Below are 27,225 nucleotides of genomic sequence, written 5' to 3' on the forward strand. Positions count from 1 at the left end.
AGCCCCGCTCTCATTACGCAGATTTTTCTCAAAAGCAGGAGATAATTTGTAAAAACATGACGTTTTCCCAATGGGAAAACACGGAAGACAACAGATAATCTTGTCGTGGAGTTTTAAAGAAGGTTTTCGAGAATGGCGCCCTGTCTGCACCAGAATGAGTTTGCAGTATGAAGAGTGTGTTGACATTGTGTTGGCAACAGTGTGACTCAGGCAATCTTTCTCTCAGTTGAGGAACCACAGAGGGGCAGGGAAGTATAGCATAGTGGTGTTCCAGAAGATTAATCTGCTATCCGTGAACATGAGGAGGGACAAGAAGATGCATGTTTACATCCAGGGCAGCTGCGGGAAAGGGGATGGAGGTATCTGAGAGATGGCAAAGGGAAAATGCAGAGTGGGAACCTCTATCTACAAGGGGGAGAGAGGAAATTTCACGTCAGGACGAATCCAGCATTTCAACTAACAGGGGCCGAGGCTCTGACTCTCTGGGGCATTGGTCCATAATCCCGCTGCTTAGGAAACTTAAAAAGAGATTTAAAAATATACCACAAAGGCTGAAACAGCAAGTCTAGGCAAAATGCAATCAAAATTAAAGACGAACAAATAGATAAACATCAAATAAGGGCATCCCATCAGCAAGAGAGCAGAAGGTCGTGAAGAGCCTGAGGGAGTCTGTCTTTTTCCGAGGAGAGTTCTTTATGAAGAGGGTCAATCAGGAGCTAAAAGAATGTGCTGTGTTATGAATTTGAAGCCATGAGGCCGAGACCAGAGGATTGGAATGGAGAGCATGAGGTTGATGTTCTATTCAAATTCCCTAGAGCCTACTGCGTTGTAAATTTGAACGGCTAATAAAAGAAAGCTACGTCTCAGATACACAAGCTGGGCCCGGCTGGTTCACCACCAAGGCCAAGCAACATTAACTCGAGCCACAGCGTTGCACGGGAGCAGGGACTCTGTCCTGAGGCATGTATGTGAGGGGAAGGCCTCCTTTAGTACGGAGGTTCCGAGCCTTCTGGAGGACAGGTGGCCATCGGCTGGTGCATCATTCCTCCTCTCTTGCCATAGGTAAGAGGTAAAGGATTCGCCATTTCCGAAAGTCATCCTTGACTACTTCTTTTCTCTCAGTCCCTTCTCCAGAGTCTCCTGGTAATGTTGAGATCTCTCCTCCATCTTATTTTCGTTTCTCCTGACATGGGTGCTAATCTGTGGGAAAACTTTTCAGTGATCCACACTGAAATGAAAAACATAAACGAAAAAAAAAGAAGAAAGAAAGAAAGAAAGAAGAAGAAAAACATAAACGATGTGGAGAATTTTTTCACCAAGCTTCACTTCCTCCTTTTAAACAATGGTCTCTCTCCCCCAGAGTTAGGTCTTTTCTGCCTGTTGTTTATTTCAGTGGCCTCTTCTTTATGAAAGGATGGATAACAGGTATTGCTTCTTTAGATAAAAATGCTCTGTTGGTCCCTGATTTTTTTTTTTTTCTGGCAAGTCTGGGAAGCACTTGCTGCCGGACCTGGGCAGGTGAGGTCCCTCAACCGGAGCACCCGTCCTGACCTGCCTCGTGCAAGTACCTCAGCCTGCCTGCACCTTCCTGTCGACCCGGCCCTTGCTGTGAAGGCACAAATTCAGGACTCTCAGGGCGCAACCAGGAAGCCGGGCCCCTGAGATCCCGGCTTAACCCTGTATCATTCTGAGTGTCCCACCTACAAAAGTTACTTGCATTTGTATTTTCCGAAGAACCAAAGGCTAATAGATTAGAATGTGGACACGTAGAATCCCGTGGTTTGTCCTCATGTGCTCGGCATCTTGGGATTCGAAATGCCCGCCCAGCAGGACAAGGGGTCGGGCAGGGGAGCCGACGAAAGAGCAGAGGCCAAGGTTGGGGAAATGCTTTCTGCAGCAGGAAGGTGACTTTCCCACTTCGATGAGAATGGAGCTAGAAAATTCTACATCAACCAGGGTCAGAAAGGGCAAGGGGAGTGATGGCAGCAAGAAGGAATCAGCGAAGTGTTTGCAGGTGGCACCCTCTATAGAAAGCAGCTGCCTCTGTGATTTACACAAGGATCATGGCCTTGGGGTCGGGCACATGCAAGCCCCGTTATGGCCTAGTCATCGGATGCCATGAGAGCCTGATCCAGGCCCCCGAGTGCAGCATGTTTTTGTTTTTCCATCTGTAAAATGGGAAGTGGGGCTGGGGGAGAACGCGGTGCGGGACTGCCTTTTCCGGAGGAGCATTCGAAAGTAAGCTAATTTCTTCAAGACACAATAGCCTGGGAGGAATGTAAAGAGACGCCAGTTTACGTCCAGGTGAAGACTGAGCCTCAAGCTGGTTTTGTCAATAATTCTGCCTGCACAAAGCTACGCCTTGTTTCTCCAAGAGCAGTAATTTCTTTTAAAAAGCAATGACAGCAATAAGCCACGTTGGATTTCTTTCATTGATGTCTTCATCTGCCGGGGGCATTTGGGCTGGTGGGGAGGGGAAGGAGGCTGCTTTTATTTTTTTATTTCAGCTCTGCCTTTTATGGGCCCAAACAATGATTACACTTAACGATGCATTTCCTTTCTCTTTGCTTCTCCCTCGTTTGCTTGTTCTTCCCTGGGTGCCCGCGCGGGCCGTTGGCTAAGCACCATGGCAAACTGTCAGATCCAGTCAGACCCTCCGTCTGACGGATGCTGTCCCCCCGGAATTAATGGGATCACCTCCTCACTGGACCCCAGGCAGACATCGTCTCTCTCTTCCTCCTCCTTCCTTCCTTCCTGTCTCTACCTTGGCACTGCCCTTGCTCAATCTTCTCTACCTTCATTATCTAGAATCTTGTCCTTAAGTATGAACCACAGTTTCCAAAACCACTTTTTTTAACCCTCTAAAACCCTCTCCTTTTATTGCAAAATATCATTTAAAGTCTTTTTTCTACCCCTTATTCCCTGTTGCCTCGTATTTACACCGATCATTGGGAGCCTCCCCACCTTTTTTCCCCTCCACTGGGAACTTCTTTTGCTAAGAAGACCCTTTCTCTACCATTCTGCATCTGGGCTTATTGTAAGTAAGAGATTGTGCAAGATCTCATTTCGTTTAGACCTTTTCTTAATGAAGCAGCCTTCAAGCTGAAATCCAGGCTTACTACATGTACTGCTGTCCCAAGGAAGTGCCTTGTGTTCTGTCTGGAATTTGCTATCTTTTTTTTTTTTCTTTTTTTCTTCAAACCATACCATCATTTCTGAAATTTTCTCTGGTGCCGCCACAAACAGAAAAGTCACCCAAAAATCAATTCTTTACTAAAATGTTATGTCTATGATGCATAGGACAGCTTTTTAAAGGATATCCTGGTGTTTAATTATATGTTCCCTCTTCTATTTACATGCTAAAAAAGTAAGTGTATAATTGAAAAGCAACTAATCATTAAATGTCAGGAAATACTACATCGCATTTCATTAAACATAATAAATCATCATTCAAGACCTCATCCTTTCCTACAACATCAGGCCAGACGAGAGAATCACCCTCCCCCCAGCACCCCCTCACCTGCCAACACTTAGGTCCCATTCTACCATTATAAAGTTTGTCAACACCGAGGCATAAGAAAATCTATAATGGCTTTATTGTTTTCATTTGTTGACAATGTCACAAGATACAACAAGGATATTCTTACGTAGTGCATACGAGGTGTACGTACCATTTTACAAAATTCCGTATAGTCCTAGGACACCGCGCTGGAGGGCATAAGTTAGTAAAACTTTAAAAACTGATATAACAGTGAATTAAATCTACTTCGTAAAAAAATATGGCAAAGACTAAGGAATTTAATATCAGTAAACATGTTCCCTTTGAAACAGCAAATGAGACGTGCAGGAGGACTTTGGTCGCACTTCAGAGAAGATGCAGAGGCGGTGAGCTCTTCTGTTTACTCTTGCTCTCTCCGGTGAGGTTTTTCTGTGTTAAACAGGCTTTTGATGACTTCAAAGCACGTTTGAAGCCCTCACTCTGCATGGCTCATGCACAAAGGCAAATATTCTTCCAAATTTCCGCAGCTAATATTGCCGCCCCTGACATCCATACGTCAGGAGAGCCTGCCGTTCGCTCTTTAACACCCGGTCGATGCCTCTTTTATGTAGCTATGACAGCGAAGGTCGCCTGACGAATGTGACGTTTCCAACCGGAGTGGTCACGAACCTGCACGGGGACATGGACAAGGCTATCACAGTGGATATCGAGTCGTCCAGCCGTGAAGAGGATGTCAGTATCACGTCGAATCTGTCCTCCATCGACTCCTTCTACACCATGGTTCAAGGTAAACCCGAAAGATGATTGGGAACGGATAACCTTAAATGCCACTAGCACCCCCCATAGAATGCGGTAACCCCATTTTCTAAGATGAGCCGGGAAAGGGAAGGTGAAGACATAAGCCTCTAGAGATGTTGGTGAAACAGTCCTGGGTCTATGGGTAGTGTTCATTTCGTGATACCTACATATCTCAGATCTCCTAACACATACTGTCGCTTCCAAAAGCAACTTGGTTACAACTCTTCACATACGCCATCAGACCCTTTCTGAGTCATCCGCTGCGGTTTGGGGGAGTGGGTCCTCCTCATGGCCGCGGAAGCGCAGGCATTTGAGACAGAGCACCTTCCGAGCCTGCACGCGATGCTGCATTTCCGTCCACGTGTGATGCGACCCCTGGAAATTTAATACTAAATTCTGCGTGCCCATTTATGTAATATCTGGACTTTCTTTTTTGCCGTCCTGTCCATAGACATGTATATCCAATATATTCATGATGGAACCCCCTGCCCTATTCCTTTTTGACACAATCTTGGAAAAACCTGTGTACCAGGACTGTTGCAATTGTGATGTCAGCTCCAAGAATAATTACCAAGTATGGGCTAAACTTCTTTGAACTCATTAGTTTTGCCAATTCTCCCAGCAAATCTCTGCAGTCATCTAAAATTATTCTTACTTAAATTCCTATCTTCTCCAAATGGTCCAATATCACTCAAAAATTTTAAATCAAGGCAGGGGTTTTTACAAAGTAGAAGACGGCTTGCTTTTTTAAAAATCAGTTTCAGGGGAATATCCTCTCATCTTTTTGGTATACAATGTACAGAGATGAAATCTTTGCAAAAGATGTTTAATAAACGAGGGAGGGATGGGTGTAGGGGAGGGGGGGTCTTCTGAGACCCTGGCAGGGACAGTAAAGACACACCAGCCTCCCGAGGGAGCACATAGGTGCCTTTTGGCAGAACTTGCCCTGCACATCTGTGGAGACTGACCCCTCATTTATTCCATCAGGCAAATGAAGAAGTGGAGAAGGATTTTAAATTCCCCTGAAGCCTGCCTTTACTATCCCGCCCATTCTGTTAACAGCACGAAAACACCAGAAATCAAAGTTGTTGATTTCTGTGATACGTTGTAAAAGGACATCACTCGGTACTTTTTGTTTCCCGGTCCGCGGAGTTCGGAGTGTCTGTCGCCGCATGCCCCACGGAGGGATTAATTCACAGTTGTAGCTTCTGTTTTCCGCTCCTTGTTTTTCAGATCAGTTAAGAAACAGCTACCAGATCGGTTACGACGGCTCGCTTAGAATCATCTACGCCAGCGGCCTGGATTCGCACTACCAGACGGAGCCACACGTTCTGGCCGGCACGGCCAACCCGACGGTTGCCAAGCGGAACATGAGTCTTCCCGGCGAGAACGGGCAAAATGTGGTGGAGTGGAGGTTCCGGAAAGAGCAAGCCCAGGGGAAAGTCAACGTCTTTGGTCGGAAGCTTCGGGTAAGCCCGGCCAGAGAGCAGGTGACGCTGCCCCGCTGTGCGCGTGGGCGGATGCCGTGTCCCCAAGGGAGGGTGCCTAGCGCCGTCCCTCACCATCGTCATCCGCCCAGAGCCACACGCGGGGCAGCAGATCCCCGCCCGCCCGAGGTGTAGCAACCGGCAGCCCAGTAGATGATTCGGAATAAAAGCCGACTGTTGCAGCAAAGCTTTTTCTCAACATACCTGTGGTTAAAAATCAGTTCTTCCCTGAGACATCAGGCAGTTGCATGGAGCCCAGTCCCAACTAGCCTGGACGTCAGTCCGTGGTCGTTTTACTAATATTATCCTGATCATCATCTACTTCTCCTTTAGCCTCTCAGTAGGGAGGGATGGCTTCCTAATGTGGGGATGAGGGTAAATGAGGGTGAGCTTAAATACTGAAAGTTTTCCAGATCATTAAGAGATGGGCTGGCCATGGAAAGGGGGAGTCTTTCTCTGTAGCCTCAATATTTTTAGAGTATAGTTGGGACACTTGGAAGAATATCAATGGCAGAACCTGTCACCTCCTTGCTATTGATTTATATTGTCTTTATGAGAAATGCAATGATATTTCTGATTTTGCTGGTGTCATTGATCTTTGCAAGATGTTCTCTGCATTACCTTGTCAGTGTTGTTTTTTTCTTTTTTCTTCCTCTCACATTGGGGGCCAAATATATCGAGAAAGCAAGCTGTGGTTTATGACAACTATTGGGTGGAGAACATAGATTAGGTACTAAAACACAGGTTCCACGAAACCACCTTCAGACCACTATAAACTGAACCTGATTCATTCTTTGTATTAGCAAACAGATTTCGGTTTATCAGATAAATGGAGACAAATATTCCTAAAATTACTTCCCTTTGCCATTTAAAAACAAATGACTGAAAATCAAGAGGGAGAGAACAAAACACAGAGCATACCATTAATATCCTTTCTCCTGCACCAAAAATGGCTGAATTATTATTATAAGAGGCCAACATGATTTACCTTGACACTTCTTCAGGGTAGGAAACAGCTAATACATGCTGTCTCTGGCTATTTCCAAGAAACAGAAATAAAAGAATGAACGATCAGTGGGTCACATGCAGTCTGTCTCCAGCTTACAGGTCACATTCTGATTTCACTTCAAGTTCAAGGCAGGTGTTTGGGACTCTAAATGCATGACCTTCTGGCACCAGTGCTATGTGCTCCCACCTCGCCCATCTCCCACGCTACAGGAGCCAGGGTGGCCTAGCTCTAAGCTGCCTGGCTCAGGAGTTGTGGCAGGCAGGAGCGAGGGGACGCTGGAGAGGGACTTGTTCCAAGAGAGAAGTGAGGAGGAAAAGCAAGAGAACCCTAGAGGGAAGATTAACAGTAGAGTTAAGGTAAAGTGACAGGAGAGAAAACCAGGGGCTGCCTTGTTTCACATCCCTTTCCTAGGGTTGGTCTGTCATCCAAGTAGACTCCGGCCCCTGCCTTTCCCCTCTACCGAGCCTAGGAATCAGTGGTGGCTGCCCCCCCCCATGACTTCTTTCCAGGAACCCTGCTTCCTTGGGCCACTGCGAACTGGAAGCTAGTTCACGGGCTTTATCTTATCCAGCTCTCCCTATAATGGTCATGATGTTCATGGACACGTGCCCGTGTGCGCACACGTGCACACACACACACACACACACACACAACCACACCTACCCTCGGACACAGGACTTCCTTCACCAAAAGATACAAAGATGCTGGTCACACTTGTGCTCCCCTATCTCGCATACCAGAGAAGACAGCACGGACTAGAATTCCAAAAATGCAGGTTCTAGATCAGGCTCCAGTGTGGACTAATAATAAACCTTATGGAAAAAATCGTATCATCTCTGAAACCTCATTTTCCTTCTGTAGATCATGATACTCTAGACAGGATACAAGTAATATAATATTGCGATGATATCATAATGTTATGACATTATATTGGCCGTAGATATAGGCTTCATAGCATACCCACACAATGGGTAAAATACAGTGTACCCTGCCCTGCATGCAAGTCACACAATTGTCACAGAATCAAATGAGACAATGTGAAAGTACTTTACAAGTGAAAGGCATGATTACATATTCCCTAACCGGGAGAATCTCTACCACAGGACGTGCATTAGGCATTTACACCCGCGCAGTGGGAAGATAGGAAGAGCTGTTTAGCACACTTGTTAGGAAAACACAGCAAGAGTATGCGACATGCTTTGCCCGGGAACCGACTGCAGAATAGGTTGCCTTCTCTTCTTTGAGACAAACCAGGTGTAAGCATGCCCTCTGTTTCTTTGTAACGTGGCTTTTCTGGGCATTAAAAGAAATCAGGAAGAGTAGAGGAAAAGAGGAAATCCTATCTCGTGTCTCTGGTTCTCTGCCTGATTCAAAACGAAGCACAAAGATAAGAACCCCCAGGCATGGGTGCTCATTCCTTCTAAACAGCAGGACCACGAGGCCTTCACAAGTTGTTTCAGAGAATGTGCTGCTTAACGTGGCCTGTTCAGCCACGCTGGGAGGAGACTGCCGGCTGATCTGGGATTGCTCTCAGAGAGACAATGCCAAGATCACAAGGGAGGGTTTCTTACTTTCAAGATGAGATTGGATGTGCCAGCTCTGACTGCTAATTACATTCCTCTGTGGTTCTAAAGGAGAAATTCTAGGGGGAGAGTGAGGATAGGAAAACCCGGTTTAAGGCCTAGACCGGAGTCTGCCCGGATAGGGAAGAGAAGTAAAGGGGGGATGGACCGAAGGCCCTCAAGGCACTTGGGACCAGCCTGGAGAACCGCTCAGCTACATCTCACCCATTCCTGAAACAAAGAACATTCCCCCTCTTACCTTCCATGATTTCCTAGCAGAGGCTGCTTTTCATTTTTAAGGTATTTGCCTAAATTCAGCGAGGTGCCCGACACTGAGTGGGCGCTCAAATATTGATTCAGTGAGTGAAGGAGGTAAAGCCGGCCCTGTAATACAGGTTATCTCGCTGCATCTCGATCCCAGGGAGAAGCAATATGAAGAGCCCATCCTTGCAAATGTTTGACTGCTGGACACAAACCTAACTCTCCCTGGATGATGTAGCCATAATAGGGCACCAGATACTGTAGTTTAAAAAGTTTTTGAAAGCAAAGTGTAGAGAAGGAAAATTAACAAGAGACTAGCAACGCGGAGAGCATTTTCTCTGAAATGTGCATTAAGGGGAAAGGGAAATACTCAGAAATCACAAGCAAATGAAATCGGGAGAGATGTGGGAAAACATTGCAAACTAAAGATTCCAGATCTCGCTTGTTTGTGGCTAAGTTTAAAAAAAAAAAAAAAAAAAAAACCCAGGCATAAAATTTGTTTGTCTGTCTCTTATGTTTGTAAATATCCCTCGTTTATTGTCAGAGCTGGACTTTGGAACCAGCCTTTCATCCATTACCAAAAAACAAAACAAAACAACTGCTATGGTATTCTAAAAAGAAAGATATATCTTCTAAACTTGCCCAGAATTCAGATGTTTAAAGGGGAAAAAAAAATAGTGAATCACTTAAAAAAGAAACTCTCAAAATTTGGAAGTCAAAATTGTGTTTAAAGGCATACGTGCAGGGATGCCTGGGGGGCTCAGTCGGGTAAGCCTCTGCCTTCAGCTCAGGTCATGATCCCGGGTCCTGAGATCAAGCCCCTTGTAGGGCTCCCTGCTCAGCGGGGAGTCTGCTTCTCCCTTTGCCTCTCCCCCTGCTCATGCTGTCTCTCTCACATTCTGGCTCTCTCTCTCTCAAATAAATTAAAAAATAAAATAAAATAAATAAAAGCATGCATGCATGTGAGAGCAGACTTGAATCTAATTCTGCCAGCCACGTTTGCCTGATGTGCTATTTGTCACTCGAAGTCGAGCGTCGCACGCAGCCCGGAGTGGGACGGCACCATGCTGTCAGCGCCGACATGCAGAGACACACAAAACAGTCTGCAGCCAGCTGATGTTCCAACAGGGACACGGGGGCGTCGTGATGTTGTCACCAAGCGTACTGGGTGATGAGCCAGCCCTTACTCACCTCCCCCTGTAACATTCTGGATACGTGAATATAATCCGATGGCGCTTGGTGTCTTTAAACATAAAGATGTTGTTTAACATCTTTACGCCTCAGTTTTTCAAGCATTCCGGAAGGAAGATGATCGCTACCCCTGTTCCCGGACACTGTGATTTCCTCACAGTCATGCTGGACGTGATCTTAGAAAATGGGGGATTTTCCGTGCTTGCTTAAAAGAAATGCTATGTATCACAAAGGACTTGATGGTGATCTCATCTCCAAACACAGCATTTGGACTCATTTTTATATAGCTGGAGGTACAGTAATGATCTGTTATAAGGTTTTTCATCTTAGATGAACTATTCAATTTAAATTGATATTTTTTATATTAAAACTATTTATTAAAAGGCCACTGGGACATGGAACAATGCTGGTCCTTTATGATTGTCCAAAAAAAAGGGCGGGTAGAAATGTTGCCATAATTTCATTAAGGTACAGTTAAGTAGGACTGTGTCCTAGAATGGAAATGTCCCTTGACTTCTGCACTTCGTTTATAATACCAGAAGGAGAAAGTTGGGGCGAGTATGAGAAGAACAAAGGAAACAAAAGATCTGTTAGTATCTTTGAAATTTTGCATATTCAATAACAATGACTGGTGTCTGGAAACAGAACGGTTGAAACCTTGGCTCGTGTTGGGAATGTGGGGTGGGGGGGGCGGAAACACAGCCACATTTTAATTCTTTCCTCATTGCTCCAGTCTGAGGATGCAAGAAAGGCATTGCACCCGGCGTATGTCTAGATGAAAAGAAAATCTGAAACTTGTATGCAGATGTTCCGTCTCTCAATGCTTCTAGACGTTTCCATATGGCGGCATGTTGAGTATGGTGGGGCACACGGGGACTACCATGTGATTGCCACCTGGATGCTTTGGGGTTGCGTAGCCATATCCACAAACCAGAGGAAGAGGGGGGCAGCAGGGTGCAGGCAGTGGGCAGAAGGGCCCTTGCTGCTCTTTGCCTAGCTCCCTTTAATACCCCACGGTCTTGCAGGCCTGTGTCCAGATCGCTCCTGCTCTAACCAGAGGCAGCACTGCAGAGCTCAAGGGTGGTTAAGGAATGCAATAAAGAATTGAAATACAAATTAAAATGATACAAAGTAAAATGTAAACAGATGGGGCAGTCCTGTGGGCCACACGGTCCACAGAAACTGCACAGGCAGTCGGACGTGGCTGGGCGAAGCCGGAAATCACCTACGGGAGGAGGAAAGGGGGGAAAACCTAAACATTCAGAGGTTGCTGTGCCTTTTGTTTTGTCTTGTTTTGTTTTGTTTTTTAAACCACAATCAGAGAAATACATTCTGGAACCGTAGGAAACCATTTAGTGCAAAACCTCATCCTAAGGCATCAAAAGTTTTGTGCCAAGATAATAAGGTGAAGAACCAGACCCAGCCAGTGGAGTACTGAGTTCATTTGCTCTCAAATCAAACCCTTCTACAGGCTTTAAAGCAGATATTTGTAATATTAGCCAGCAGCTTCAAGGTCCGCAAAGCATTCTGTAAATGTAACCTCGTGCAGCCTCACAGAAGCCACAGGAGGCAGGGACCAACATGCGGGCGTTTCCCTGCGGGAGAACGGAAACCCCGACGGCCTTGAGCCGGCCAGACAGAATCCACCCACATCACCAGCACAGCCAGAAGGTTCTCATCTGAGCACCTCACAGATGGACAGACAGCCTCCGAGGGGCCAAAGCCCAAAGTCCTGCCACCTCTAGACCCTATCAGGGACGGAGATGGGGCTCCTCCCCGTAGCACACACACGCCTTACACTCCAGGTTCTGCTGCGGCAAGGCACTGGGTCTGCACAGACGGAACCGGCACACGGAGATCTCCGGATTGCCATCAGGGCTCCACCGTTTCTCACCTTCTGGGACTCGTCTGTCTGGGTGCTCTTCTGCCTCCAAAAGCAGTTCACCTAGTTCACTCCATGGACGACTTTTTGTGTTGTATCTTTACCTTTCCATACCTTTCCCCAGACGCTGGACATTACGATTCGCCCCTTGAACAGCCAACTGGAAAGTTCAAGGTCAAGCAGTCTCTTTCCGTGGGGCTTGGTTAATGTCAACGGTAAGATGACAGATTCGTTTCATCCCGGAGTTTACGTAAATACACAGGCTCATTGTGTATGCGCACACATTGGTGTGGGTGTTGCTGCAGAAGTGGCATGTGTGCCGACATGTGTGTGACCGATCAGCGGCAACTGTCCATTTTGAAAGTTCTAACGAAGACGTGGTCGTGTAAAATTCAGACGTTCCCATTTAACGTTTAACAGTCCAACAGGCGGGGCACATTTTGTTATGTCTGGGCTATCGCCGTCCGAAAGCTGCTGTCTTGCTGGAGAAGATGCACTCTTAGGGGGTCCTCAGCACCCCGCAGACTGTTTTCTAAAGTAGAGTGTAACCGCGGCCACATTCCCATCGCAGTCACCGGTGCTGGCTTGTGTGTGCCTTGGATCCCAGGCAGCAACCTCCAAACATGGTCGGAGATTCCGGACATGGCACAGAGCCACACAGAGACCCGATTACAGCAACACGCCGTGAGATCTGTACACTGAGCACAAAGGTCGGACCCTGTAGATGAGGAGTGAAGCATCTGAGGTCTCTGCCAGTCGGCCAGATGTTATTAAAGGGAAAGGCATTCTGAAAACGTGTGACATTTCAGCACAGGGCCAAAAGCAATGATGTGTTTGTAACCTCCTGCTATTTAGACGCATTAATAATTTACAGTAATGTGGGTTCCAGCTTCTACTTAACTGTTCCACAAAGGGCTGGAGTCACATTTACTGTTTTTATTTAATATAGCCAAGATTAATCTACTGAGCCATTATTTTCCAGTGTCTTGTGGACGGAGGGGCTTTGAGTAATTTACGGAGATGTCATGTTGACCACCTCCATATCTTCTGAACAAACTTCAAAGCAAATACGTTTTGGTATTTTTCTTATCGGTTGCTTAAGTTTACAGCATCTAATTGAAAAGGTTTTGAACAAATGCCAGGCTGTCTTTCTGCCTAATGAAACCTTTTAAAGGCGCTGCTAATCTACTGCCTTGCACTTGTACCCAAGAAGTTGCTAAATTAATTTACTGACAAAGAGAATCAATCATCATAAATGGTGTTTAAACAATAGCGGGGACTCTGAAGAGTAATAAGGGGCTGGCGTGGGGCTGGCATGACTTACGTTCTCATCCTGTTTCTGTTGTAACAGGTTAATGGCAGGAACCTCCTTTCGGTTGACTTTGATCGAACAACAAAGACAGAGAAGATCTATGATGACCACCGTAAATTCCTGCTGAGGATCGCCTACGACACGTCAGGGCATCCGACTCTCTGGCTGCCCAGCAGCAAGCTGATGGCGGTCAATGTCACCTACTCGTCCACCGGCCAGATTGCCAGCGTCCAACGGGGCACCACTAGTGAGAAAGTCGACTACGATGGCCAGGGGAGGATCGTGTCTCGGGTCTTCGCTGACGGTAAAACGTGGAGCTACACGTACTTGGACAAGGTGAGTGTCAGAGGAGGGGAGCGATGACTGGTCTTTTTCAGTGACACCCAGAACCCCGCGGGGGAGGAGAACGGGGGGCCTGTGATGGGGCTCCGTTTATTATTCTGAGTATCAGTATGTGAGTCGCATTGGTACATCGGTGATGAATTTCTGCATTAGCGAAGTAGTTTCTCCTTAGTTAAGTTCTACTACTGGAGACCCTTTTAAGTGATTTATGCCACAAACAAACAAGCAGTTATGCTGTCCACCTGCCAAGATTCTGCGTCGACAACATTCACAAATTAGACCTTGAGCATGTAAGTCATTTGTAAATCATCTCTGAGCTGGCTCTTTCGTTTGAGAAAGAGCCTCACGTTAGCGCTGCCCGTGTGTCCATTCTGTGCTGTTGCCGGCAGAGCGTCAGCATAACCACAAAAAGCGTGGAGATCCTATCTATGCATTCTTCCAAAAGAGGCTATTTTTCAGAAAGCCGCATCTCGGGCACTCTGCGGCATCTCTCCTTTCTTGTGCATATAGAAGGTGTAAGCCTCCCCAGGAAGGCTTTCCTCCGTCCATAGGCACTAAGCACGACACCAAAAAAGACCTAAACTTACCCGCGTGCAAAACCCTCAGTCACACTCTGAGAGGTTTGGGACAGTGACTGTGGTGCAGAGGGATGAAAGCACAGTAAAGGGACAGGGAACAGGCCACCTCCCTGTAATTCCCTTCTGTAAAAAACAAAATCCACCAAAGAGCAAATTCGTGGAATGTTTCATTTGCCCTTGAGACAAACTTGAGTCCTAGGGAGGGTTCTGTTTTGAGTTCCAATGCCTGTTGCACTTGTGCCCACCAGGCACGTGGCAGCCCGAGTCACAAACGCAGTGGTCAGTGCCTCCAGCCTTACACGCATCGGCCGGAGTGACCTGTCCCCCCGGACACTCAAGTCCGGGCCGCTGTTGTGCTCACCTCACGCCGTCTCGTTCTGCACAACTCTGCTCAGTCCGCACCCAACCCTGCTGCCCGGCAGTCATTCCGTCTACCTCTAGACGGCCTCCACCCAAACTAGCCTTCCGGAGAACCAGTGTGGGTTTGAGGCTCCCCACGGATGCCTCCCAACTCGGGAACCCTTCCCCTGGGTGCCTACTTGCCAGTCTCTTCTCTCTAAAACCTCGTCTGCTCATCTGCTCCCCTCCGAAGAGACTTCCCTTTGAGACAGTGGACCGGCCCACCAGATGGCCGTTTCCCTCCTCAGTAATCATCACTCTCCACAGTTACTCCAACGGTGATTTCTTGAGAGACCACAGAGGAAGCCCCCCTGCACACATACCTTCCTGGGAGCCAGTCCTTGTGCCTGGAAAACACGTCACCCTCCAACCCAACAAACCCAAGACAACTTCCTCCTGAAGAAACGGGGAGTGGGTCCCCACTTCATCCTGAAACACTTTTCCCAAAGTAACTTAATTACGCACATTACAGAGACATGTAACAGAAATACCCAGACCCTAAAAATTGATAGTGATCATGGGGAAATGTTTAAAAGGAGACAGAGAGCATGGCCCTGATAAGAGTCACTGTCAGGAGAAGATACCATCAGTAACTGAGGTCACATTCATGTATCAGTGGGGATCAGAAAAGCCAGCAAGTGCTTTCATCCTGTCTCTCAAATCCCTAAAATCCACCAAACCATTTCCATTCCCTTGCTAGGATAGGCACCCTAAACCCAGACTTCTTCATAGCAGAAGTAGTAACATTTTACTAACTACCATCAGATGTGATTTTAAATGACTACACAACTAGCTACTAATTATTGTGAATTCAGCAATCATCCAAGTCTTCCATGGCGCAGTGGAAACTATTAGGAACAGTTCTCAAGACATCTACTGCACAGCTAGCAGCCAAAGACTGCCCTTAGATAGGCCCACAGAGGAGACACTACAGAACTTGTCATGCAGGCTGCTTTCAAAGATGGTGGACAGTAGAGAGAAAGGGAATGTGCCTTGGACGAGGGATTATGTGTTTCTCTGGCAAAAGCAAAGCTAAGTCCCAGGAGGGTTCCTAACATACCCATTGCCCCAGATCTGCCATCATTGCATTTGGTCTAACAGGGTTTGGGGGAAGTTTCCACAGAGGAGAGCATCGCCCATGCTCTGTATTACTACTGAGCTACATTATCCGCGATTGAGCCTCAGGGTTGAGCTTCTCTCATGCTGCCCTAATAAATGATCGTCTCATGTCTTTCTGCTATTCCTTGCAAAATAAGCAGAGCTCATTTTAATTTATATATTTATTCACTGCGTTATTTAGCACCAAAGTGGAATGTAGCCCAGAAACCATTCTTACACCAGCTAAGACATGAATCAGATTTGGTACTTGCTAAAGGAAATTTCAAAAATGTAGATTTTATTGTCATTCCAGATGACAGGTAAGAATTTGCAAACAAACCAACCAAGAAAACCATACCCGGATCCGTATTTCAATTAAGGGCCTTTACAGCTCTCGTTCACCATGTGATTTAGCAATGTTTGTTGACGTTGATGCTTTATATGCACATTATCCATTTTTTATTAATTTTAGGTCGCTTCTTCATAAAGTAATATTTTGAATGCTTTACACCTCCTCCCCCACGCGCTGGAAATTAAAACATGATTTGAGTGGCTCTTCAGTCAAATGAGGGGGAAAAGCCACCTTCCTAAATAATTGCTGATTATGGGTAGGGTTGCTTTGCCCCTGTGCTGTTTTCTCCTTGAAACGTTGTCTTTAGAGCAGCTTTGTGCAGTCCTGTGTTGTGACTTAGCCCCAGCCATCGGCAGTCTGCTGCTCGGCTGTGGACGCCTAGGAGAAGAACGGTACAGTCATGACAAGTGGCACCTTATGGATCTTGAGCCACTAACTGCAGAGCCCCTCACAATGAAGCATCCGAGCAAATCAGGCCGGGGCTTGTTAACAACATGTAAGGTCAAGGAGAACTCCATTAAAATGAAAATCATTTTCTCGAGCAAAATGTTTCTGTGTATCCGCAGTCACAGGATGTGCTTTTGCTTACCCGCCGCCCCCACCGCGCCTGCCCCTCCCCCACCGCGGGTCACAAATACTGAACAACGGTCTGTTGTGTCTTCGCAGTCCATGGTCCTCCTGCTTCACAGCCAGAGGCAGTACATCTTCGAATATGACATGTGGGACCGGCTGTCCGCCATCACCATGCCCAGCGTGGCTCGCCACACCATGCAGACCATGCGGTCCATCGGCTACTACCGCAACATCTACAACCCCCCTGAGAGCAACGCCTCGGTCATCACGGACTACAACGAGGAGGGGCTGCTTCTGCAGACGGCCTTCTTGGGAACCAGCCGCAGGGTCTTGTTCAAGTACCGGAGGCAGACCAGGCTCTCCGAGATCCTGTACGATAGCACGAGAGTCAGTTTTACCTACGATGAGACAGCGGGAGTCCTCAAAACTGTCAACCTCCAGAGCGATGGTTTTATTTGCACCATCAGGTACAGGCAAATTGGCCCCCTGATTGACAGGCAGATTTTCCGCTTTAGCGAGGACGGGATGGTCAATGCGAGGTTCGACTACAGCTATGACAACAGCTTTCGAGTGACCAGCATGCAGGGGGTCATCAATGAAACACCTCTGCCCATCGATCTCTACCAGTTTGATGACATTTCCGGCAAAGTTGAGCAGTTTGGAAAATTTGGAGTTATATATTATGATATTAACCAGATCATCTCCACGGCGGTGATGACGTACACAAAACACTTTGATGCCCATGGCCGCATCAAGGAAATTCAGTACGAGATTTTCAGGTCACTCATGTACTGGATTACAATTCAGTATGATAACATGGGTCGGGTGACCAAAAGAGAAATCAAAATAGGGCCCTTTGCCAACACTACCAAATACGCTTACGAGTACGATGTTGACGGGCAGCTCCAGACTGTTTATCTAAATGAAAAGATCATGTGGCGCTACAACTACGACCTGAATGGAAACCTCCATTTGCTGAACCCGAGTAACAGTGCGCGTCTGACACCTCTTCGCTATGACTTGCGAGACAGGATCACTCGCCTCGGGGATGTTCAGTATCGGTTGGATGAGGACGGGTTCCTGCGTCAGAGAGGCACAGAGATCTTTGAGTACAGCTCCAAGGGTCTTCTGACTCGAGTTTATAGTAAAGGCAGTGGCTGGACAGTGATCTATCGTTACGATGGCCTGGGAAGGCGCGTGTCTAGCAAAACCAGTCTGGGACAGCATCTGCAGTTTTTTTATGCTGACTTAACTTATCCCACAAGGATTACTCATGTCTACAACCACTCGAGTTCAGAAATCACTTCTCTCTATTATGATCTCCAAGGACATCTCTTTGCTATGGAAATCAGCAGTGGGGATGAATTCTACATTGCATCAGATAACACAGGGACACCGTTGGCTGTTTTCAGTAGCAATGGGCTTATGCTGAAACAGATTCAGTATACTGCATATGGCGAAATCTATTTTGACTCCAATATTGACTTTCAACTGGTAATTGGATTTCATGGTGGCTTATATGACCCACTCACAAAATTAATCCACTTTGGAGAAAGAGATTATGATATTTTGGCAGGACGATGGACAACGCCTGACATAGAAATCTGGAAGAGAATCGGGAAGGACCCAGCTCCTTTTAACCTCTACATGTTTAGGAATAACAACCCTGCAAGCAAAATCCATGATGTGAAAGATTACATCACAGGTAAGCATTTTTCCTTTCCAAGTGCAGAATTCCTTTAATCCTTATATGAATACACACAGTAACTAGAGTTGCTTTCTTTAGCCTTACACTTTACTCCTGCAAAATCAAATGCCTAGCCTTTTAAATGCATTTATTTCTCTATGGAACCATAGAGAAACCAGAAAGGGAAACTGAGGCATCGTTTGTTACTTCCTATTCTGTCTCCAATGCCCAAGGCCTCAATTTTCTGAAATGATATGGAATCCAGTCCCTTAAGGAAGGTAGGTGACATGGGGCTGTGGAAAACAGGATGAACTTGGGAGCCCCCAAATTGGAATTCTGATCCCAACTCTCCTTTAAAGTCATGTGGCTTGATAAGTCACAAGTTTTTTTAATCTGTTCCCTTAACAATGAAATGGGGAGAATAATGTCTCCTTTAATGATATAAGATATATGCAATTCTGCTTTAATTACTACCTTACATATGTGTAATGTTGGCTTTTCTTTTACACATGTGTGAGGTTTGTTTTTTTTTTAAGATTTTCTATTTATTTGACAGATCACAAGTAGGCAGAGAAGCAGGCAGAGAGAGAGAGGAGGAAGCAGGCTCCCCGCTGAGGAGAGAGCCCGATGCGGGGCTTGATCCCAGGACACTGGGATCATGACCTGAGCCGAAGGCAGAGGCTTTAACCCACTGAGCCACCCAGGCGCCCCCATGTGTGAGGTTCTAATGGAGGAACCGTGAAACAGCAGAGTGTGATTCACCATCTCATTCCTGGGATGTCTAACTCCCCTCCACCATCACCTCAGGGCAATAAAAGAAGAGTTTCTCCCACCACTTGCTTCGCCAGAGGGTCCTGTTTCTGTTTTCACTACAGTCTTCGTGCTATTTGGAGCACCAGTTTTTGCTTGTGGCACTACTAATAGACACGCTAATTTTTCCGCCAATAGGGGGTGGGTCATAAGACCTTTGCAAGTTTCAGGCGTGATCTGACTGAAACATCTCATCCCACTTCTGCCACCACCAAACCACGAGCATGAGAGACAAGGTCTTTGAAGGCACTGCTCTAATTCCCTTTGGTTCCTGACTTCTCTGCTCACCCTGCACTCAATGGATTCTGAATCCTTCTGATCCCACCTTCCTTTCCTGACTTAGACTACCATGTGAACCTCTCTGCCATGTGTATGCTTCCTGGAAGAAGGTTCTTTCCTGTTTTCTTTTTTTTGGTTTTAGTTTGGTTTGGGGTTTTCTGTTTTGTTCTGGCTTGTGTTAGATGCTCCTTCAGGCTGTCTCTTCTCTTGCTCGTATTTGAGGCATACTGAGATGCCTGTTTTCTCAGTTCTTGGTACAGCTCTCAAAAGGCTGCCCCCTGTTCATTTCACGTCTGCTCCGTGCTTTCCCAGACCGCCAAAACTTGTCAAGGCTCTCCTCCTGTGAACCAGCTGACACTCGCCTCTTTCACAATCCTGGTTCAGCAACGGCCTCATGGAGTTCTCCTTCAGCTCTCTCAATACACGTCGGCATCCGAGTCCCATTATTTTGGCAATACTTTTCCATACTTAAGACCCTATGATTTTATGTTTTTACTGTTACACAGACATTATTCATAGTAGGAGAAACTTTGCCCCCGACACTACTATTCAGGGGAATTTCCTCCAAAACATAAGGCCCCTGTAATTTTAAATACACTCACACACACACACACCCAAAAAAGTAACACTCTCTCCCCTACGTGATGAACTTGGGATTTCTCTCTCCCACCACCACCACCCCTCCTTTTAAAAGAGGGAGAATACACTGGTTCTATAGCCATATGATGTTTGGACAGAGGACCTGTCAGTCTGGTGATGAGGTGAGAGTTTGTGCCCTAGAGGAGGAAATAGGAAGCAAGTGGCTCTCCATCATTCTGACAAGCAGTTTACCACTGGTTATTTAAGAGGTGTTGACAGGGGCTGCCTGAAAGGCAGGAAAGCCCACAGCTCCTGAATCCATCCTCTCCTAGCAACATGGACTGCAGTGAATGCCATAGCAGCTCTTTCTGAAAAACATCAAAAGAGAGATGGAACAGCATAAAATATATTAGGTGAAATGCAATTTCAAATTTTCCAGCAATGTGCTTAATATATAAAATAATCTACACCCAACTGTACTCATAAAGCTGCAAGCCTGCTGAGTAGTTCTGTAACATTATAACCTTCAGAATAGAATAAAAGCCTTATTCTGAGCTTAATGGCTTTTGGAGTCACATGGCAATATTTTAAAATACCATTTTAAAGGTTTCCAGGTTCTCTCCCCAAAAAGTTCGTCTCCACCTGTGCCCAAGTGCACCTTTGAAGTCAGAGCTGATGGTAATCTGGACTTCTGTGCCCTTGGCCAGTTCTGCCAGTTTTCAGCATTCCTCTTTGATTAAGAATCAACTGTTGATTTTAATTCTCTCAATTTAGGGTTTTTATTAATAGAAAATGGGTTGTGGAAGCTGTATATCCTTGGGCAATCGCTTTTGAAAGCTAATAACACTCAACTTCTATTTAAGACCAGTCTTGACTAACTACCACTTCCCTCTGTTTTCCTCGGTGGCCGCTCTTTCATGCTGCTGGGCATTGTTATTACCCCTTTCCATCACGTATTACAAGCCCAGGATGCCACCTCGCACGTGTGACACTTTGCCTAGTCTCAGCGAGTAGCTACCAGACTGTGTTTTCCGTAGCCCTTGCCATCGCTCCGTTATGGAGGCTGGTGGCTTCCAGTCTGGTAATAGCAGGATCGGAATCGGAGAAGGCAGGCAAACATGTGGTCCTCTTCAGGCTATTGTTTGTGAACTGGGGTTTTTTTTAAAGGTAAGAATTTCAACGTATGAAAGCACAAAATAACTCTAACACCGTTCGTTTTGAACAATCTTCTCCTAGATGTTAACAGCTGGCTGGTGACATTTGGTTTCCATCTGCACAATGCTATTCCTGGATTCCCTGTTCCCAAATTTGATTTAACCGAGCCTTCTTACGAACTTGTGAAGAGTCAGCAGTGGGATGACGTACCGGTAAGAAACAAAAAGCAAAACTGTGAAAAGGTGACCCATGGCTGAGCTGTGGCGTATTTACCCATTTAACCAAACTGCTCTTGTCAAAGTTGGGCCAAAGACCGGTTTTCCATTTTTTTGACTCTTTCAGGCTAGAACAACATCCCACTTCTGTGCAGCAAACCAGGGGCCTGTTAAACAGGCCTAAATCTGTTTTTAGTGATGCTAATAAAAACCTAAAAAGACATTATCAGAAGGTAATAAAATGAGGGAGCTCATTTTGGAGCACAAGGTTTCTACAGAGAACCCCCATGAAAGCACATTTATAGCCCTGGGGACCTTAAGGCAAAGATACAATAAACGGGAGGGTCGGGGATTCGTACTACAAATGAGCAGCCCACAAACAATGCCGCAAAGTTCAACTCCTTTAAAATCTGAACAGTGTTTCATGGGAACAGATTGAAAATAAAAATAAAATGTCCTCTGATTAAGCTCCATCTGCAACTAGGTGTTTATAGAATTTTCTTGAAAATAACATTTCAGGAGGCCTATAATTGTTCTGAGAACTAAAATAAATGAAAAAGAATGGAAAATTGCAAAGTCAAAGCTGCCATTTCAGAAAATGGCCCTTTTAATTTCTGTCTTTCGGAGATCAGAAAGAAATGTACAACAAAACACTAGAATTTCTAACTAAAAGCAAGAATAATTAAAGATCAAGAAATTGGGTTACCCCATAATGATACAGAGAAGAGAGTGCAGAGTTTCTTAGAAAGATTAATCCCCTCCCCCCCTTGAGCAATTTCCTATAATTTCAGTGACTACAAAGAGTAAAGCAATCATGGCTGAAACACACACACAGACACACACACACACAGTGTATTCAGTGCCAATACCTCTGTTTTCTGGTAGGTGTTTCATACTTCACATAAGACAGTTCCTTCTTCGAGATGTCACCTTTACATTTAGAAAGCAAAACCCATCATGTTTCCAAGGTCTGGGAGCCATTTTCACATTTCGAATTGCAAATATATCTACACTGATAAAGTGTCATGACGACACACTGAAGTTTCCCAAGGCATCTGAACAGGCACGTCCTAATCGTTTCTGACTTTCCAACATGTCTGCGAACACTTAAGTCTTACTGTACAAATGGACTTGCCAACTCTCCTCCTAGGCAGCCTCCTAAATGTGGTTCAAGTTCTCTGTCAAGAGAAGCGCAGGGTAAGGACAGCTTAGGGAATGGCTGGCAAAGACACTGGAGGCCGCCCCAAGTGCAGAAAAAACAAATGTTTCTTTCACTGCTGCAGATGAAACAGATGTTTGGGGGGAAACACCGGCCAGACAAACATCTGGCAGTAGGAGAAATGGCTGAGTTCAGACGCCCCCAATTCAAAACACTTGCCAGCGTCGATGGTCCACCGTCCCTGTCTCCAAAAAGTTAATGTTTCCCTTAAGTAATGAACACTCCCCTCCAGCTGTCCCACTGCGCAGTGGGCCCCGTACAGTCCGCTTCTGCAGGTAGCACTGGGAAAATGCAGTTGAAAACTGTGTTTGCTGGAACAGAGGACAGAGGTTCCCTAAACGAAAGCCCAGGAATTTCAAAGCCTATGAAGTAGGACGCGGTGGTCCCGCGCGGAGTACCCCAGCCTTTCAGACCTTTGTGTGCGTTGGCCGCTTCCTCCCTGGGCTCCCAGGGAAAAAGCCGCAGTGACCCTGAGGAACGGGGTTCCCCAAATGCAATAGGCATGGGAAAGGGGCATCCAGACACTAAAAGAGAAAAGCTGAAACTGTGTTGTGCCCACGATGGAGACTAAAAAGCTCTTAGCTAATACATGATGAAGTCACCTCTTTTTCCGTTTCAAAACTGATTTGGATCAACTTCAGGGGAAGGGACCTTTGAGTGCCTTCCTCCACCCGGAGTTGTTTTTAAGCCCTTTCATCTCTAAAGAACCCACTGAGCTTTTAATAAATGCCTGGGAGCGCTCCACAGACGTCCCCCCACCCCAGACCCCTCTTTTTGGGTTGTCAGGACCGGGCGCGCTGCCAGGAAGCCTGGCTCCCGGGCAACCAAGAGCTACAGATGTTCTCTAAACCGTGTCCCTTCCCGCCCCCCACCCCGTCTCTGTTTGCTTCTCAGCCCATTTTCGGAGTCCAGCAACAGGTGGCGAGGCAAGCGCAGGCCTTCCTGTCCCTGGGGAAGATGGCCGAGGTGCAGGTGAGCCGGCGCAAGGGCGGCGGCGCGCCGTCGTGGCTGTGGTTCGCCACGGTCAAGTCGCTCATCGGCAAGGGCGTCATGCTGGCCGTGAGCCAGGGCCGCGTGCAGACCAACGTGCTCAACATCGCCAACGAGGACTGCATCAAGGTGGCGGCCGTGCTCAACAACGCCTTCTACCTGGAGAACCTGCACTTCACCATCGAGGGCAAGGACACGCACTACTTCATCAAGACCAGCACGCCCGAGAGCGACCTGGGCACGCTGCGGCTGACGAGCGGCCGCAAGGCGCTGGAGAACGGCATCAACGTGACCGTGTCGCAGTCCACCACGGTGGTCAACGGCAGGACGCGCAGGTTCGCCGACGTGGAGATGCAGTTCGGCGCGCTGGCGCTGCACGTGCGCTACGGCATGACGCTGGACGAGGAGAAGGCGCGCATCCTGGAGCAGGCGCGGCAGCGCGCGCTCGCGCGGGCCTGGGCGCGCGAGCAGCAGCGCGTGCGCGACGGCGAGGAGGGCGCGCGCCTCTGGACGGAGGGCGAGAAGCGGCAGCTGCTGAGCGCCGGCAAGGTGCAGGGCTACGACGGGTACTACGTACTCTCGGTGGAGCAGTACCCCGAGCTGGCGGACAGCGCCAACAACATCCAGTTCCTCCGACAAAGCGAGATCGGCAAGAGGTAACCCCCCGGGGCCGGCGGCCGCGCCCGGGACAGGCGGCCACCCCGCGCTGGCAGGCGGACCGGCCGGGGGCGGGGCGCCGCGTCCCTCCGGAGCCTCACCCACGCCTCTGCTCTGCTCGGATTTTTCTGGAGCACAATCCGAAGCGGACTCTCCGACGCGGAAGAGCCTTCCTGGAGACCCGGACTGCTATCAGAACGGGAAGACGACGACGAAGAAAATCCACAAAAAAAAACAAAAAACTTTTTTTCTGAATGACCTTAAAGGTGATCGGCTTTAAAGAATATGTTTACATATGCATATCGCTGCACTCAGTCAGACTGGAAGTATTAAGAGGAAAAATAAATAAGTGAAAGAAAGGAAAAAAAAAAAAAAAGGCCTAAACATGTTGCGCGAGGCCCTCCGTTCCTTGGAAGCACTGTATCTAACTAAGGTAAAAACAAAATGCATACAGTGTTTCCAGATACGACCGAATTGTCGACCTTTGCTTACAAGAAGTAGTCTCTCTGCATAGGATGTGATATATATCTCTGTTAATTTTAAAATGTGGGGCAAAATTACTGTTTGTAGACAACCCAGCTGCTTTCCCTGTGCTGCTTTGTAAAAGGACATTGGCACAAGCGAGTTCTGCTCTGGCGGGGATTTCATAATGGATTTTACAATGCTAACGTGGTTTGCCTTGGGGGGAAAAAAACTGGCAAATAGAATCCTTGTCACTGATAAGCAAAGGAAACCCTGATTTTTTTGTAAATTATGTGAGACAAGTTGTTTATGGATTTTTATATGAATTACGATTTACTGTACATCAAATATTAGTCTCAGAGGAGTTAATTTATGTAAAGTGTTTAAAAAGTTTATACTTAAAAATAAAATGATAAAAACATGTGAACTGTGTGATTTTTTTAAAAGGATTGCACCTTTTGTTATCTGTTATAGCTGTACAGTATAAATTATTATATTGTAGAGATATAACGACTTATGCCTATAATGTCCAGAAGTGTTAATATTTTTGTATTAGGTTGGAAAAAAAATGTGCAACTTTCTATCACTAGATGGATAGGACAGTGCAATCCTAAGTGGGTGGCTGATCAGAGAACTGCTCCTTTCTCTTTCTTCTCTTTTTCATCAGGCCAGTGTCCTCAACCCTTATCAACTGAGAGGCACAGTAGAAAACTAAGGCTGGTGGAATATAGCAGAAGATATGAAAAAATAATAATAATAATAATAATAAACTATAATAACTGGGCCGGAGAGGTCCTCTCTCGTCCCCTAAAAGTCGAGGGGAGTGGATAGAATTAACCACAGGGTTTTTACTGTTAACCATTCCTTGAAGCTCCATTTCATGATGGAGGCAAGAGACCACATCAGATGCTCCAGGAAACGTGCGTGAGAAGGAAAGGATCTGATGTAGTCATGACCGTAAACATGTGTCTTAAGATCTAGGAAAGATAGCAGAACCTGAGCAGCGGGAAGAGGGCCAGATGGGAAAGGTCGGGGTCCCTCTGCTAGTCTTGGGTGTGAACCGTCAGGTCACCAAGAGGGACACAAAAGGGAGAGAAGTGCTCCTGTCAGTCCGCGGGACCCCACCCATCCTGGGAGCTGGTTTGAATGGCCACCTCCTCTGTCTCGGGGAAGACTGGGGGTGCAGGGGTGGCCAATCCAGCTGGAAGTGAAATGTCAGCCGTGCCCTCCCGCACCCGTGCGAGCCGGCCCCGGGCACAGCGGCCATCTGTACTCCCGGGTTGGGCCAGCCGCTATTGCAAATCTCTTTTCATGAGCACTAAATTCAGCCACAAAAATATTTTTAGAAAAATATTTCTCAGTTCATTGAGCTATATAGTACACACTGTTTTCCTCTATGTATAATGGTGATAAATATAGCAAGTGAACATGTCATGTCGTAAATATAAAGGTTCAAGTGATGTATTGAAAATAATTTTCTAACTGCTTTGTATGTATCACATACTCTAAATTGCACAGTAGGCGTGTTTATTAAACAGATTGGCTGGGAAAGTTTCAAAATAGCTACTGAATTTACGGTATCAGTGCTATTACTGTCTTTGTGTATTTGGTAGAACATACCGAAGTAATTAATCTTCTAATGAATGCTGATATTTTATTAGAATGAAAGCACAGATTAGCATTAATATTTTTTATCCTGGAAATCCTTTGGCGAGTATTACGAAGCCCCGGTTTAAAAAAACTATGAGATTTCAAACCACATAAACATGGCTCTGTTTTACATTTTATTTTTTAACTGTTACCTTAGGCGTTTGCAGTTCTGTTCGATGGAATTTCTGCAGGACTGTTTAGCATGCTGTTAAGTACTTTTGGTTGAAATAGGCTCTGAGTCTAAATTCTCAGAAATGTTTCTGATGCATTGACCATGAGAAGCTTGTACCACGGGACAGAAGTGAAATCATAATCCTACCCTCTTCTCGACATGGACTGGTCCTTAAGGCTGGCACCGAAAAATAACAGATTGGGAGTATCTCTTGGTACTTATTTTAGATGAAGTCAAATCAACCCAATTAGTGTCTTGTTAGTAGGTATAATGAGCCTATTTCTTTCTAAAAAGACTTGTGATCTGGACATGCTTTTACAAGAAATAGCGACCTTGGGGAATATGTAAACAAAAGACCTTTTTCTAAGAGTTGGGGGTGGGGGGTGGGGGACTGTATAATGGAAAGAATTAGCTTACAAAAAAAAAATTGATATTCAAAGTATTTTAGGCAAAGCCAGTCAAAATGCTTTCATGATATTTTGAGATGTAAATTTTGTCTGATTTGTATTGTTCTTTTCATTTGCCTTCTTAACTTTCTATGTGACCTGAATTTTCCATACCTTGACTATAGATTGCATCTAGGCATTCCAATAAAAGCCAACCCAATGTGTGTGTGTTTATAATTTTTTTTTTTAATTTTGGGCTAGCCAGCGTGTATTTTAGGGCAAACGATGCAAACAGATGCTTTGTAGGGGGTCCTGATTCATTGGCAACCCAGTTGGTAGTATCATTTCTTTTCTTTTAAATTTCTGTGTCCACTGGCCACACTGCCAGCTCAGCACTGTACACTTCCCAGAGGACTCCTCCCATGACCTACTTTAAAAAAACGTTAAATATACCCCCACAAAGCCAAACATGATCCCCATAAAGAAGAATTTTTAAAAAGAAAAAAAAAAAAACAACTACTGCCCATTACTGCTGGAAAACAGACCTCGTTCCTGTGATCCTGGCAATAAGTGCTTAATTAAAACACTTGATTAGAATAATCAGTTTTGGCCTGATAAGCT

The 27,225-nt window shown here is 46.1% G+C and overlaps 1 protein-coding gene across 9 annotated transcripts in view; it reads left to right on the plus strand.

The window, feature by feature from the left end:
* Positions 1 to 24,817, plus strand: part of TENM3 (teneurin transmembrane protein 3) — a 441,422-nt gene extending 416,605 nt beyond the window's left edge. For all 9 annotated transcript variants that reach the window (XM_047714374.1, XM_047714410.1, XM_047714419.1 and 6 more), the window contains 6 exons: positions 4,111 to 4,286; positions 5,531 to 5,766; positions 13,041 to 13,337; positions 16,437 to 18,048; positions 20,935 to 21,065; positions 23,182 to 24,817. In XM_047714374.1, the coding sequence (XP_047570330.1) occupies positions 4,111 to 4,286; positions 5,531 to 5,766; positions 13,041 to 13,337; positions 16,437 to 18,048; positions 20,935 to 21,065; positions 23,182 to 23,937 (3,208 nt within the window). In that variant the 3' untranslated portion in view covers positions 23,938 to 24,817. The remainder of the gene's footprint in view (positions 1 to 4,110; positions 4,287 to 5,530; positions 5,767 to 13,040; positions 13,338 to 16,436; positions 18,049 to 20,934; positions 21,066 to 23,181) is intronic.
* The last annotated feature ends 2,408 nt before the right edge of the window (positions 24,818 to 27,225 follow it).

The sequence above is a fragment of the Lutra lutra genome, chromosome 2 (genome assembly GCF_902655055.1).
Source record: "Lutra lutra chromosome 2, mLutLut1.2, whole genome shotgun sequence".
Lineage (NCBI taxonomy): Eukaryota > Metazoa > Chordata > Mammalia > Carnivora > Mustelidae > Lutra > Lutra lutra.